At 43.4% G+C, this 16183-nt stretch overlaps 1 protein-coding gene across 1 annotated transcript; it reads right to left on the bottom strand.

The window, feature by feature from the left end:
* Positions 1-7: 7 nt before the first annotated feature.
* LOC105934220 (calcium-binding mitochondrial carrier protein Aralar1) lies at positions 8-12017 on the bottom strand. The gene is made up of 18 exons (XM_021322365.2): positions 11934-12017; positions 11223-11276; positions 9643-9788; positions 9202-9317; positions 8333-8472; positions 8064-8210; positions 7387-7525; positions 7191-7284; positions 6949-7033; positions 5379-5460; positions 5137-5295; positions 4938-4990; positions 3706-3786; positions 2599-2739; positions 2320-2458; positions 1885-2043; positions 1698-1788; positions 8-946 (listed from the first exon to the last, which is right to left on the bottom strand). The coding sequence occupies exons 1-18, from the start codon at positions 11943-11945 to the stop codon at positions 739-741; spliced, it is 2046 nt and encodes a 681-aa protein (XP_021178040.2). The 5' UTR covers positions 11946-12017; the 3' UTR covers positions 8-738.
* Positions 12018-16183: the final 4166 nt, after the last annotated feature.

The following is a 16183-nucleotide window of genomic DNA, read 5'->3' on the forward strand; positions in this document are numbered from 1 at the left end:
ATCCAGATAAAGATAAAACCATATGGATGATTTATTTATTTAAAATACAGTAATTGAATTGAGATACATTTAATTTAATAATACCTAATTCTCTGCTAATGATTCTTGTTTTAACAAGAAAACCGAAAGGAATAAGCTCTGTACATCAGTAAGAGTGACTCTCAGAGAGCGGGACCTGGGGGGGGGGGCCCCGCCTTGCATTACATGGGCATTACAGCTTTAGTGTAATGAAACAGGCTGATCTTGTAACTTTTCCTCAGTACAGTTATACAGTATGTACAGTATGCAGCCTCCTGTTGCTGTGAGCGACGCCTCACAAGCTGCGCACATCACTCGGTTATATCCTATGCCCACCGCCCAGAAAGAGAAGTCCTACTCGCGCCGAGCGTCAGACAAAAAAAACAAAAAAATTAATCATCTACTCATGAGAGACAGACAGGAGTGCCCATGGTTCGCTTTTACACAAATGTTTTGAGAGAGGAACACGAAAAGATGGAGCCCTCCCCAACCCAGGAGCACCCAGCCACTGAAGATGCAACACAGTCAGCGCTCCTCTCCCATCGATGTCCGACTGCGGCCCGTTCTCGCCACCCGCGGCTGGTCGAGGGGCGAAAAGGCCGCTGGTGTGTCCTGTGGCGGTGGTCCCTGACGTGTGGAGTCCTGTGTTCTTCGTTTGCGTTGATCTAAGTGTCTGGCTCCTGGCGACTGGGAGGAGCGATGATGTGGAGCTGATGACACTTAAGGTGCCTGAGCTGGACCGGCCGCCTCCGAGAGATGGATGGAAGCGACGCCGGAGGACTTGAACTTGGGGAGGTGGAGGCCGAATTTGTTTTCCACCCCGGCGAAGGTAGCCGCGGCCAGGCGGTAGCCTCCCACGTGCTCGGCGTGGATGGGCGGAAGCTCTGCGATGCGAGACTTGGGCGTCGGTTCGGATCCCGCCGGGCGGCTGCAGAGGGCAGAGGAGACGGAGTCGTCACTCGCTGCACACACATTTATGCATTTTCGTCTAGAGGCGCGCAAGGCAAGCCAAATCTAAGGTATTCTAGATTATAAAAACAGCTGTAGTGCAGATATGTACCTGGAGTCCAGCGCTTTTCAGTTTACGCACTTCAGGTTCGAATTCAATACAGTCCAGACTAAGTTTACACGTTTTCAGTTCCAATAGGACGACAGGGATGTTTATCGCGATTATTTGGGGGATTTATCACAATCAGAATACAAGTGTCAACGTATTTACAATAGATTTTATGGCTATGATCAGATGTCTAAGTCAAAGCCTCCAAACACCAATTCTGCTCTCCTAGAGCCAATGGATGTGAAAACAGCACACCGAATTCATTGCTATCATGATTAATCAAAGGTTTTGACGTAAAACAAAACAATGAAAGGATACACAGATCATTTAGAAAAATAAAAATGTTTCTGCACTCTAGTCTCTGTTATCCTCACTTGTCCAGACCGGAGTGATCCTTCCATTAAATGGCAGACGTTTCCAGCCACACGTTTAAATCCCAACCTTTCTGTCTGATCATGCGCATTAGCAACGAGTTGAAACAACTAAGACATATTTATACTTTTAAACAGGCAAGTGTTTCAGTATTTTCATTCAACTTCTGTCTAATCAGCTTTGCTTGTTTATACAAATCTAACAAGGGACCCGTTTTTTTTTTTTTTTTTAAAGCCCCCAAAACACTTACTGTCCACCAAAATCAAGGTAGAACCACCGCTGCAACAGCTCGTAAGTCACCAGGGTCACACCAAACTGAGGGGAGGAGCGACACATACGAGCTGGAGGGGGGGAAAAAAAAACCATAAATGCTGTGCTTAAAACTGGAAAGAAGATAAAAATGTGCTTTTATTCAGGCGGTGCGGAGAGAAACGCACCTCCGGCTCCTTTCCACAAAGCGCTGAAGCCTTCCTCCCTCAGAATCTTTCGGAAGCAGTCGATGACTCCTGAGTAGGTGGTCTGTCCGGCTCGCGCTGCCACTTGCAGACGTGTCTTAATAACATCCGCGGGCGTGACGAGGGAGGCCGCGGGGATACCTGGGAAACAGGAAAACAAACGTACTTAGGCATGTGCTGAAAACGTGGAAAGGTAGCCGGGTTGAAGGCTTTCAGAACATCTGCGGTAACCACAGCTGTTATCACATCTGGTTCGTCGCAGATCTCTGATGGAAGAACCTACCATATTTTTTTCTCTCTCAATTTAAACCAACTCAAAGCCATCCTGAAGAACCTGGAGCTGCTTCCACGACGCAGAGTTAAAATGTTTTGTTGCTCCGGGTAGAAGACAAGGAGCGGGCTGTGATTGGACGTTACCTGCGATCGCTCCAGCAGTCAGAAGCTGCAGAGGCCCCAGTCTGCCTTGCTCGTCGGCTAGTTGAGTCTTGAGGTGAGCGTACGCGGGGAAGTAGATGGCCGAGAAGGGAATGTCCCTTAGGAAGCAGGCTTTAGCGCCCTGCACAGACACATGAAAACGCCATGAACTTGACGGGGAAGAGGGGAGGTGGACAGACGGGAAGCATGAGTGCCAGAGAGAGAGAGAGAGAGAATGTGAAAAGATCTAAATGCTCGCTGCAAAGTTCCAGAGAAGCTCACCTTGTACAGGCCGAAGAAGCCCAGGTCACGGACCACGCTCAAAGCACTGACTCGAGGCCCGGTGGTGATCTCACCCGCCACCTGCAAGCGGATCTTCACAATCTCCAGAGGGTTGGTGAAGATCACCTGAGAGCCGCCGGCCTGAATCCATAGAGAGATCAGAGGTTAGCAGCGGAAATGACGAGGCGGGAGGCAGTTCTTCATCACGCAGCTTCGTTGAGCTCAGAGAATATTACATTCTGATTAATAACCAACTTTGCCATTCGCTCAGCTTAAGTACTTATACTCGATGTACCATTGCATCTGCTAACAGTAACGGGTTTCAAAAAGGTATCCACGCAGGTTAAGCCAACATATGATGAGACTGCAACAGTCTGAGAGGGTACACACTAAGGAACATCGGGTTTCAAACTCATCAAGCAGACTCCAGCTACGTTCACATGGACAAAAATAATCAGAATAAAAATGCGTCATGTAAACAAAGCCAATCTGAATATTGTGACCAGATTAAGATTAATCGGAATAAAATTGTAATCCGAATGACACGGGTGATTTATGCCGATTGATAATCCGATCGGCGTGCATGTCAACGCTTGTTATGATCAAGTTATTCTGAATGTGGCGAGCTGACTTAAGTACGCATGTGCGGCCCGACGGACTTCCGCGTTGGCGAGTGCCGGAAATAGATTGGGAAGCAAATCTGTCTGGTATCCCGGTACAACCTTTCTGTTCGAAATGTTAGAAGAGTTCAAAATTGTTATTTACTCAGTAACGTTTCAACTGTAATTAGAAGTTGGAAAAAGTCCAGCTTGGGTGTTCTGAAGACAAACGAACTCGTACAAAACGGCTTTGTTTGCTATTTGTTGTTGTTCAGTAAAGACGGAAGTACTTCTGTGTTTTTTAGGGAAATTTGATAACTGCGTAGTCAGAGTGGTTCTATTCTGGATAAAGGCCTGGTGCATATAAACGCACATAATGGTCAGATTATCTGATTGTGTGCCCATCCAAACTTTACAATCTGATAATTTCTTTTTTCCAAATACATTTCATCGATCAAGAAATGCTGTGCAACTGATGCATCCACCAACAGCACTCTTTGGGACTTACGCAGCCACCAGCCAGAATCTCAGCAAATAAAGGGATCGAGTCGTCTTTGCCAGTGAACTTGTCTCTCACGAAGTCATTTACCTGGGAAAGAAAAATAAAGGCAGTCATAGGATTAACCTTTCAGCCCCTTTTTATTTGACACACCAACACAAAACAGCTCATAACTGAAGTGGATAGAAAAAGAGTGATGCTTTTCAAAAAGTGGAAACGTGGTGTACAGTTCTCTTGATCTGACGCCCCAGAATATAGTGATGTCACGATACCAACATTCTGGTACCAGAACCATGTATTTTGATACGTTTTCAAATTAAAAGAGAACACAAAAAATATCAAAAGTGAGTCAAAAGTGCATGGATCAGGCCAGACATAGAACATTTTTAATTAGGAGATCAAAGTCATAATCATGCCAGAATAAAGCGGTGATGACATGAAAGTAAAGTTGTGATATTACCAGAAAAAAAAAACTTGTATAATGAGCAGAAAACTTCGTTAGTTATCAAGATCTGATGTGATCAGCTCAAACAAACTGCAGACACAGCCAGAGCCGAGCATTTTAACACAGGAGAAGGACTGCTCTCTCTCTCTCTTCAAGCAGAGATTTATTTTAGTGCAATGACGATTCAGGGACAAAATATTTATATTAACATCCAACATTGTAGAACAGGGCTGGATCAGCGGCAGCTTTGCACTTTTAAAGTGTGAACATGCAGAGGAACGGGTCGCCTTCGGCAGGCGGGCTGCAGGCAGCAGCAGGAGGAAGCACCGACTACAGAGCATGGGGTGGGGGGTCACAGCAGCACTTACTGCTGGCTACAAACAGTAAACTGCAGACGGATCAATGCTTTTATGTGTTGTTGCCAAAGAGAAAAGTTGCTAGTCTCTTCTGGGGAAAAAAAAGTCACTAGAGGGGTCTGAAAACTCACTAAATCTATTAACAGTGTCTCTCTCTCTCTCCCCCCAACTCGCTACTCGTCTTCTCAGCGATGTCGGCAGCACTGCAGGTACCGGTCCCACCCAAATGCAGTATAGTACCGTTTTATATGCTGCAGTACCAAATTAGTACCGGTAAACCTAACAATCCTACCAAAAAAAAAAAAAAAGCAATTCTTTTGAAATCTCATGCCATGGCGATTAAAGGACACAGAGAGTTTTTGGAGCAGCAATGAATAAATATTAGTCTGAATGAGAACTGAAGGACACATTGCATGAGGGGGATGAGAGGAGATGCTCACAGTGAGTTTGATAGCCTTCTCCGGTGCCACGCCGATGAGCTGAGGAACCAGACCTGTTGGGAATCAGAAGACAAAGATGTTTATGCCATTAACAATAAGAGACCAAAAAAAAGTGCTGCGTGTTAAATTAAAGGCAAATAAAAGCAATGAGAAGATGAGCCCGTTGAAAGAGGAGCACAGGAAGTTGCTTTGTGCCTACCTCTATAGAAGCCGGAGAAACCTTCGTAGCGGAGCACCTTCTTTGCGCAGTCAAAGCTGTTCTTGTACATCAGCTCTCCAACGAACGAGCCTGTGGACCTCTGGTTCTGCATTCGGGTCTTCACCAAGTCGATGGGATACACCGCCGTGGCTCCAGTGGCTGCCGAAAGCATGGAACAAGCCGGGTTAGCCGGGCGCAAGCCAGAGAAACGTCGGGGCGTGGCGGAGCACGGGACCACCTACCTCCAGCGATGGAGCCCAGGGTGAACCTGTAGGCCGACTCTGCAATCTGGAGCCACACGGGCCTGGAGGTTTCCACGTGGGACTGATGGAGGAACAACGTACAGCGGGAAAACTGTGAGACTTTGCAATCGCAGATCGATAATTACGACCACTGTCAACTCGAATTAAAAAAAAACCCTAAAACTATGCTGTTGTCTAAAAGACTAGATGTTTTAGACAACACCTCTAATGTTGGTCGTGATTCACTTTTTAGCCTCGTCATGCATGCATTAGGCTGAAATCCAATTCCAGACTGCACAAAAGCACCCACTAAAGTTAGCATTAACATCTTCAGCTCCACGTTAGCCCCCGTACAGTCTAGTGAGCAGACAAACAGCCCCCAAATCAAGATGGGTCCATCGTTTTAAAATGACTAAAAGGCCTAAGTCCTTTACTTAAAACTAAGCAATTGTCTCTTCACGTGACATCCTGCATGAGCACAGGGGACCTAATCACATGCATACCATGTACCGTTTATTTTAACTACAAAAAAAATGCAGATTATTCAGTTGTTGCTGCAACCTCACGATTGCACAATCGTTTTTTTTTTTTTTTGCAAACGAAGTAACATCGATTAAAATAAATCCATCAGTCTATACCAGGGGTGTCAAACATACGGCCCGCGGGCCGGATCTGGCCCGCCGAACAATTTAGTCCGGCCCTGTGGCTAAATGCATTATCATTATTTAAAAAAATAAATAAATAATACTTTTTTTTTTTTTTTCCCCCAGTGTCCTGTCTGGCAATGTGGCAATAATAATTGCTGTCTTAATGCCAAAAAGAGCTCATCAGATTTGACTTTCACAAGTGGAGCAGTACTGCTTTTGCCATAGTGCTCCACTTGATTTATGAATGTGAATAGTTTTATTATGATTCATGCGGGGAATATCTCAAATGATATGGACACTACAATGGGAACGTAGGAGAGGAAAGGAAGTACAAGAAGAAAAAAAAACAAAAAGGTGAAAGAAAGAGGAGATAAAAGGAAGAGAATGATAAAACAATTATTGAAAAAAACATGTACTTCGTTTCAATTGAAAATATGCAGTTCCTATATTGTCCACAAGTGGCGCTGTGTTTTAATTAGCAGATTAAGCTTCAGGTGTGGAAAAATTTAAATCATTTCTTAATTTTTATCTGTTTGATGTATTTTGTCATGTAGGACAGTGTTTTTAAGTTCCAAAAATGTGAATAAATGTTTTTCAACATTGTATAATCACTGTGATCAGTTCTTATGCATAATGCACAAGTAAATGTTTAACTGAGTAAAAGTATTGTTGAAATTGCACATACTTTTCTTAAAAACGCTGAGGTTATTTATAATATATTGTGTAAAAGTGAAATTAATTTAATATAAAAATCAACAACACATTCATTAGTTCTATTTAATCTTGCAATGAGTTTACTCGTGTGGCCCTCCTGAGATCAGATTAAGCGGAATGCGGCCCCTAAACCAAAATGAGTTTGACACCCCTGGTCTATACAGATACATCAATCAGAAGATGCTTAATAAGTTTGCCAAACATCCCACCTGTTTCTGGGTTTCAACTAGGTTATAGGGCAGACTTCCCTCCTCTAGTGGAGCTATCCTTTCAATGTCGGCAAGGTTCAGACGTCTGAAAAACATCGTCTGGTTACTTAGCGACTTGACGACCGCGCACAAGGTCAGAATGTTCCCTGGAAAAGGCCAGGGCGCTTTAAACCCTCGTCACGTTGTGAGCCTGCCAGACCAGGCGGCAGAGCCTTTCGGCGAGTAGAAGAATGACTCGTTACCCGGATGGAGAGTGCAGGCCTGATAACTGGTACAAGATGTCGATCTCCATGGGAGTGATCTGACCAAACTTGTTGGCGGCGTGAACGAATTCCTCTGCAGAAACGGACGAGAGACGGAGGGGGGGAATGAATGACGGCTAGCTAAGCGGAGCTGTGAGGGAGCGGCACGGGCCGTCCGAGCAACGCAGCGCCACACCTTTAGTCACTTGCGTGTCCTTGCGTGTGCCGGCCAGTGTGCTGTAGATCTTGCGGAGCAACTCCATGTTGTTCAGGAGGGAGTTGAAGGCGTTGAAGTAGGAGAAGCTGACCATGTGAGCGGTGCTGCCCCCTGCAGCCTGAAGAAGGGAATGCCACATTTCATTAAGCCGTCACAAATACACTTATTGTGAACACCAACAATATAATCCCAGTTTGTCATGAGGACATCAGGTAAATCACACTCTAAGGTGCGTCACAAAATATTTTTTTTAACGATCAAAACAAGAACCTCCAAAGGTCATAGCTGTGAAGAGCCGGTCTTCACAGGCTGCACTACAAAAAGAGAACTAAAAATAAGTAAAATTTTCTTGAAATGAATGCATTTGCCCTTGATTTGAGCAGGTAAATAAGATTCTTTGCCAATGGAATAAGCATTTTTACCCCTAAAATAAGATAATTAGATATACTGCACTTGAAATAAGATGATGGAGATGAATTGTTCCTATTTTAAATGCAAAAATCTTATTCCATTGGCAAATAGTATTATTTACTTGCTTACATCAAGGGCAAATATATTCATTTCAAGAAAATTGTACTTATTTTTAGTTCTATTTTTGCAGTGTGGTGACCCAAACAGGGAGCGGGTGGAGATTTATGCTACCCTGAAACACTCACTGAGACCAGATTCTCCTCCACGAAGGGCGTGAGCATGTGGTGCCTGATGGTGGACATGATGTCGCTGAAGTCCAGCGCGGAGATGGCCCCATTCTTCTCTTTGTCCTTCTGGGCAAACGCCTGGCGCGCGTGCTCCAGCTGCAGCTCCTGAAAAACAACGGCGCCAGGTTGAGTGTAAAAATAGTCAAAATATGTCCCACTGTGTAACACAAAACCCAGACTGACAGGCGTACAGACCGGGAACAAAAAGAGGGGGAGGGGGGGGGTACCTGCAGGAACTGGGTGAACTCCAAGTAGCTGAGCTGTTTCTGCCGGTCGTTGCCGAAGTGAAGGCGGATGAACTCGCAATCCCAGTTGAAGGGAATGTGGTGGTGCACTGTGGTCTGGCTGAAGATGTCTCGCACATTCTCTGTAGCAACGATAGGAAACAATGAAACCCTGCACACGCGGTGCCACCCTCCCTGCAGCTTTTGCCCTCTGTTTACGGATATAAAGGCCGGAGGTGCCTGCAGATCCTTGACCAAACAGCTGCAGCTCAGTGGGACTGGATGGAGCACGTCCGTTAGCATCCATCGGTAACTTTCTAGCACAGAAACCAGTGTAGCTGCAGCTCCGTGTTCAGCATTCAGCCTCGTGCTGGAAGGCGAAGGTATTCCTTCGGCCTCCAACCAGCTTCTTTACCCTCGCTGAAGAAAAGCATTCCCACGGCATGCCGCTGCCGCCGCCTTGTCTCCCTGCCCGCTCAGGAGGATGCAACGTGACAAGTTGTGACAAACCCAAGGCTTCTCTGGCTAATCCCGTTCACGCCGCGACAAAAACAAAAAGCCAGTGCGTCCCGCAGCAAAGTAAACAGGTCATGAGTGTGATTACGAAAGTCCGCCCATGTGCCCAATGATTAATCAGGTTAACAATGCAATGCTGGCTAATGATTTCCCCACAGCAGGGAAATACAGTGAGGTGAAAATGAAAGTACGCCCTCCCTTTCTTATAAAGTTAAACGAATCATATGTAATCTAAGATGATTGGCAGAGCTACTGTGAAGCTTAATTTTTAACTAAAGGCATATAAATTAGGCATCGGTGCTTTCACAATTAGAATTATTTTTTCTTTTTTTAAAAAGGAAAGAAAAACCATTTACCGAACGAAACGGTGCCGGTCCCAGTCTTATCGAACAGCTGAAAGGCGACGATGAAGAGGGCGTCGGGTGCACACAGGACCGACTCAAAGGCAAGAAACTCCTGGAATGAGATCAGCCTACAATTGCGTGTAGATTGAACAAAAGGAGCATTAAATCAATCGTCTCACAACGGCGGGCACAAAAAGGGCTGGGGGGGGGGGGGGGGGGGGGGGGGGGTCATACAACACGGTCGGACACCAAACCCTCTGCGTCCGTGTGGCCGACGCTGTTAAACGGCCCGACTCGTCCGCTGCATGTTATTGTTTACGTACCTGCCGACCCGCAGGTAGCGCTATCTTATCTATAATGGCTGCTACTCACGTGTGGACGTCAATAAGAGACTGATTGTGGACGATAAGCCGAGGGTTTGGGTGTCCGTGCGCTGATTGCATCAGCACCTACCCGTCCTTCGTGGTGTCCGCTACAGCGGCGAGGAGCTGCACCGTTTTGGGGTTGTGGTGGATCTGCGTCTGTAGCCCCAGATACTTCTGGACAAAGTCTCCGGGGGTCATGAACCTCTCCCCATCCTTGTCCACTATGCTGGCGTACTAACAAAAAGGGGAAAGAGCAAACGACCCTTTTGATTACTACTTCGGTGAATAAACCCTCACCATGCTTAGGCATTAACACACAGAGAGTGCACATCTTCTCAAAGTCAGCTGCATGACTATGATAAGCAGGAGTTAAACCAATCAGAGATCCGCTGTTTTTTTTCTTCTGAGCAGCAACTAATGACGTGTGGCCAGCGTTTAGAGACACAACCGGAGCGTGACACTGCTGCTCTGTTTAAAACATAATCTCCGCTTCAATGTAAATTCAGGCATTACGTTTCGATTTCCTTCAAACTACAGTGAGCGACGCAGCAGTGGCAGCGCGGCACGTCCGCTCATACCTTTGCACACGTGAAGGTATGAGCCGAGCTCGTCAGTTATCTGACCCGTCATTATCGTCCGCACACAAAAACCTGCTGACCCGCTGAAGGATCACACTTTCCTCGCTCAGCAGACAGCTGAGCAAGCCGTAGGTACACAAAGTTTGCTGCTACTGCCGCTGCGTCATGATTACACAGAGAGCAAAGCGGCTGGGAATGGCTGCTACGACATTCTCAAACCAAAACGAGCTGATCAGATTATTTTGAACCGAAAATCAACAGCTCATAAAGCTGCAGCAGCTCCAATGTTCTATTTGGTCAAATTACATTTAAGAAACAGGACATTTGTTTATTGTCATTTTGAGACTGGAACAAAAAAAGAAAAAAAAAAAAAAACACAGAGAACTTGCTAAATTTAAGTAAACATACTTATTTTACAGAATAGCAGTAACTTGGTTGTCGTTGTCATTCCCTTTTTTTCCAGTTAGGTCATCATTAAATGGCTCAAACTGTTAGGAACGGTACAATTAAAAGTGTGTGCGCGCTTTTAATAACAATCACCGCAACGGTGGTTGCCAGAAGTTTGTTTAACCAGCACGAGAACTGGTGTGAGCCGTTTTACGACCTGACATCCAGACACTGAAACCGAAATTAATCTTTCCACCTGAACACAGAGAGGGCAAGCGGTGGCGTAGCCGTAAATTCAGAAAGTCTTGGGCCTCTCGACCCGCTTGTCTGCAAAAAGGCACTTAGTTCAATTCAATGTGTTGATATGGAGCAGAAATTGTGACAAACGTCGCCTCAAGGCACTTTATAAACAGGTCAGATTTATTTAATTATATAAACCAAACCAGCTCAGTGAGTCATCAAGCCACATTCAGATCCAGTTCCTTGATTGCCGTCTATAAATCTAAATAGAATAGTAAGTATCATAAAAAGCCCGCTGGCCTAAAGTTATCTATTGAAGGAGCCCTTCGTCATTGACTCCAAGGACAACTTGCGTTTACTCATTAAACGGGGCTGCTCTAAAACGGGCTTTGGTGCCTAACTTTGATGCTGACTTTTGCAGAGACAATAATAATAATAAAAACAAAGCGGATCAAGCTTTTACCTTCTGGAAAATTGTCTTCAGCTCAGTTGGGTCCCCACGTTTGGTGGATTGCACCTACGGACAAACAGAGAATGAATAAGCAGAGTCCCGGAGTGTCAGCGCTTCCTGACGGACAAGCTGCCGATTCAGGTCAAGCTTTTCACAGATCACCGCGGAACCGCAGACTGCAAAACGAGCTCCACTAATCAGAGAGAGAAAAAAAACACACAAAAAAAAAAAAAAAAAACGGGAAAAGGTCAGAGGAATGTCAAAAGCCGAACAGGAAAGTCTGGTCTCTGGGATCGCCGGCTAACTTTACGCTCAACTAGCAAAGACCTGCAGATGCAATAACCGGGTAGCAAGCTAGCGCGGAAAAGACAAACCACCGACGCCACATGTTCACATTTACATCCACGAAACACGGGACTGGGAGCACAAGCGAAAGCTGCTCAGACACCGTGTCCTGGTCGCGAAATGTCTCGACCCTGGATAATTCGAGGTTTGTGGACGTCCCATCAAGGCCAGCCGCCGCCTGGACCGACCGGGGGACGCCTGCTAGCCCCAGTGATGCTACGGTGTCGGAGCGCACCGCATCCGAGGCACCCTCCCCTCCCACGAACGGGACCTGACCGCCCCGCTTCAGGGACCCGCACGCGGCCGAAAGAGCAGAAAACACGCACACACGAGAAAGTAAAGGTTGGAAAATAGCAAGAAGAGCGATGCCCAAGTCACCTTGACCGCCATGCTGGTTTGACGTCACGCGCAGTGGGCGAGAGAGCAGAGCGCAGACTCCTCCACCCCGGGTCTGAGGAGGAAGCTGAGGAGCGCGTGTTAAAAGAATAAAACTAACCAAACCAAACAATAACAACCACACAATGAAATAAAAATGCCAATTAAATGCGACTTAGGGGTCTCACCTGGTAAAGCCAGCTAGTTTAATTAAAGCGGTAAGACTCAAACACGGAGGAGCTCGTGAGCTCTTGCATCAGTCTCGGCATGTATGAACAAGCTGAGGATTAGAGCATTCTTTTTTTAATAACCCGCCATTCTAGTGCCACTACCTGGTTCACCAATACTCAGTAATAACTCTTGACAAGTATACTATTACAAACACGTTAGGAGAAGATTCAAGGGGGATAAAAAAAGGACTATTCATATTAAAGCTGAAAAAAGGAAATTAATTGACAAATCCCTAAGAGTTAATTAAATGTTTAAAAATGGCATATGTTGCTTTTTCCTTTTGATGAAGAAAAAAAAAAAAACAAGCTTGAAAAAGCTTGCTTGAAAATTTCTTTCCCTCTTCATTAGCCAAGCCAACTTTATTTACCAGCAGGAAGAGGACAAAATGCGTGCGCAAGAAGCATTACATCGCAGCGACAGTGTTACACTGTGGCCAGTGGCTACTGTATGTTGCGACTGTGCTTTATTCTGTGAGGCGCTGTTGCTCTTTCATAGTTTGAACCGGTCTAAAGTAGAAGATGTTGCGCCAAAAGTTACGCCAGCAATGCAATGCGTACATAAAAATGTCAAAAATATTTAGTTAAAAACGTCCCTGATCTCCTAAACGACTATTAATAATAATCATTACGGGTTAAATATTACTTGTCATTTAATTTAATAAGTAAAAAGCCACCAGAAAGAGTTTGGTTAGAATATTTATTAGTTTATATGACATTACAGTGCGGTCACAATATAGCTGTCATATTCTGTGACGTCTATATTTCTATAATAATGGCACAGACAATTTTTTTCTTACAAAAACCTGGGACCGGACATTAATTAACAGTTTTTATATTTGCACTGCTGGCGTAACTTTTGGTGTAACATATTTTACTTTAGCCCAAGTCACGCGATGACAGCGCAACAGCACCTCCCAGAGTCACAAAATACGGTGGTCACAGAAATGTTGAGGGAGCATAGAGTGCAAGGATATGAAATCCTGATCATAAATTGAAAATGTGAGTACGTCGATGTTTGGCAGGAAAATAATAAAAACTGTTTAAAAACAGCACAACAGGCCAAAGTGCTGAAGTAATATATGCAAGAATTAGAGGACACATAAAAGATGAAGCAACTCAAACAAATAAACTGAGCTCTCTCTCGTGCTGGGTGTAAAGCTATTAAGAAAAAAAGTTTTCAGATAAAGTTTACAAATGCACAGTAAAATGGTGTTTGCTGAGCTATAGAGAAGGTTCTGTCCACTCTGAGCTTCTGCACCTCCAAGCTGCTCTGCTGACCTGAGCTGCCTTGAGCAGATGTACAAACTTTGAGAGCTATAGGGTGTGGCAAAGCCATTTAAAGATTCAAAAGCAAACAAAGGAATCTTAAAATAACCCCTAAAATGAACAGAGAGAAAAAAAAAGCAGATTATCTGGTAATCTGGACAGATGTAGGCCTCTTCTGCTAGTTGAAGTTCACTTAGGAGAAATAAATTATTACTAAGCAATCAAGGATGCAGTATCGTTGTTCCAATAGGAAGCCTCCTTCTCTAATACAGTCACATTTCTACACACAGCAGCTGGCTTAACTAATTATGGGAAAATCTACAATGAGCTCACCTTGCATTTAACATATTTTAAGATCAAAATAAAAATAAATTATTCTAATAATGTTTTAGGTTGTTTGTCTTACTAAAACACGATTCTCAGCTCACATACATTTTTACAGAGAAGGCTTTTAAAATTACTATTCGAGCAGAACAGGGCCGATCACCGATTAGTCACATTGGATATTTTTTTTATTCAGCTTTGTAAATGATTATTTATCAGTTATCTATTACATATATTTTGGTGAATTTTTTTTTATCTTTTGAAAAAAATATACAACAGTTTATCTTTACTGACTGTGGATGTGTGCTCACAAGTGATATCACTAGTGTTTATTTTCACTGATAAGCCAGTGACCTACTGCTGTGTTTCCACTGCATGACTTACCGTGTGTTATGTAACTTTGCTTAAAATAGAGGCAATGTCATCTATTTTAAGGCGTTTGTGGCCTGGGTCAACAAAAGGAGTAAATTCTAACACGGACCGCAGAACCTGAAAAAGAAAAAGCCTTACAATTTGGTGTTGCCATACTTTATTAGAACATTTTGATGTATATACAGTGTCCCAAGTATTATAGAATAGAATGCAAGAGTTTCAAACATAGCTTGCATATTCTTATTTTTCCTTGTTTTGGTTGCTTTCGAAATCTGTTCCTGATAGTTTTTTTTTTTGGGACATTTGACATTTCTTCATAATATTCAATAAAGGGTGCTAAAAGAGGGTTCAAGAGCCCCATTGACTGGGGATAAATAAAATCCCTGGGCTGATCTGTAGCTTTATGCCTTGGAAACTAGAGGAGCAACAGACACATAGTTTGACTGAAAACTAAGAACGGGTCCACCTAAGGCTGAGACTGAACAATGGGCTGAACTTACTAAACTGGAGAGGCTGGACAAAAAGAAACCAGTCTAAGGGGAATACTGACTGCAGGGTAAAACCGACAAGGTAGACGGGTATTCCCCTAAGGTCTTCTGCATCTAAGGTCAATCCAATTCATAAAAAAATAGGCCATAATCTGACAAATCCAGAGGCTTTTAAACAGATAATTAGGAGGAGTTATATTATAGAAGACCTGATCTATCAGACCTGGTTGTAAGGTGCGGCAATGTTCTAACCTTATTGTCAGAGAATGTGAGAAACTACCCTTGATCCAATAAAAAACTTTCAATTTGTTATGTTTGAACGTCTTTAAATGTGAAGGTTTTAGATTTGCAAAAGATGGACTGAAATCGAAGTAGTCAAAGTATTTATAAGCTACTTGAAATAACTTTTTCATTTGGATTCTTCATCCTCCAGTATTACAAAAATGTGTCCACCGCTGACACCAGACGGGCGTTAAGACATTATATTAAGTGTTGGCTAACTATACTGACTTCATGACCTGTTATTTGCTCAGAGAGTAAATATTAAACATAGCTAGCACTACCTTGCACTACTTAGCAAGTCAAAAGCAAATGCTGGCTAAATTGAATAAACTTGTTGTTGATAACACAACACACTGACATTGACATGATTATACAAAATAACTTTATGATCTTGCCAGTTGTTATTTCTATTTGTCGAAGAGGTTCAGGAAAGTCTGATCAGGGTGCTGTATAGCTGAATATGGGGTGTAGGATTTAAAAATAAGTGAAGCCGGCCTGACTCGCTGCACCCTTAGCATTTCCAAAACCATTTGTCCAGATGATTTGTCCAAAAAAAAAACAATCAAAGGAGACGTTAATGCGTAAAAAAAAACAAAAAAAAAAAAACCCTCTTTAGTTAGTAGATACAAAAAGGGGCCAAATACACATACAGAGAGTAAGGGTGTCAGAGGGAAGAAAAAAAACAACAACAAAAACATTTGGCTCCACTCTATGAGCTGAACTCAACAAACTTATAAGATGCATCACAAAGGACTGACACATATAGAGCCTTAAACCAAATAATTAATGAAATAATTACAAATTAACCACAATAACTAAGAATACAAATTCCCAAAATTAATACAAATTTTAATTTAGCAAGAAGAAGCAAATATTAAAATGAAAGCATTCCAAAAATAACCACAAAATATACATGTTGGCCCCTACAGGGGGTTCTATAAATAACTGTGAGCCTTCCTCTAGTCTCTTCTCCAATCCAACAAGCTAGATCAGAGTTTGCAACTAAATGTAACTCTACTCAACTTCTGTCTCAGCACCATTAACTGCAAAATTCTTTAACTCAAATATTTTGGGTTACAGAAATATCTCAGCAGTTTTTAAAGCACATATGAAAAAATATATATATTAACACTATTATAAAATAGAAATCCGTGGTTTGTTTGCTCTTTGTCTATTCTTACTAATACTTTTTTAATGTGACTTAATCTTCCTTATAAATTAACCTAGGGACTGTGTGTTGCACAGTGGCACTGTTGCTAGCACTGTTGCCTTGCAGCAATAACTTCCTTGG

The sequence above is a fragment of the Fundulus heteroclitus genome, unplaced genomic scaffold, assembly GCF_011125445.2.
Source record: "Fundulus heteroclitus isolate FHET01 unplaced genomic scaffold, MU-UCD_Fhet_4.1 scaffold_141, whole genome shotgun sequence".
Classification (NCBI taxonomy): domain Eukaryota; kingdom Metazoa; phylum Chordata; class Actinopteri; order Cyprinodontiformes; family Fundulidae; genus Fundulus; species Fundulus heteroclitus.

Excerpts from the sequence above, each read along its gene's own strand:
- LOC105934220 (XM_021322365.2), bottom strand. Across the intron at positions 8,473-9,201 it reads GACCGGCACCGTTTCGTTCG|AGAATGTGCGAGACATCTTC; the intron begins GTAAATGGTTTT and ends TCGTTGCTACAG. Across the intron at positions 1,789-1,884 it reads TTTGTGGAAAGGAGCCGGAG|CTCGTATGTGTCGCTCCTCC; the intron begins GTGCGTTTCTCT and ends CCCCCCCTCCAG.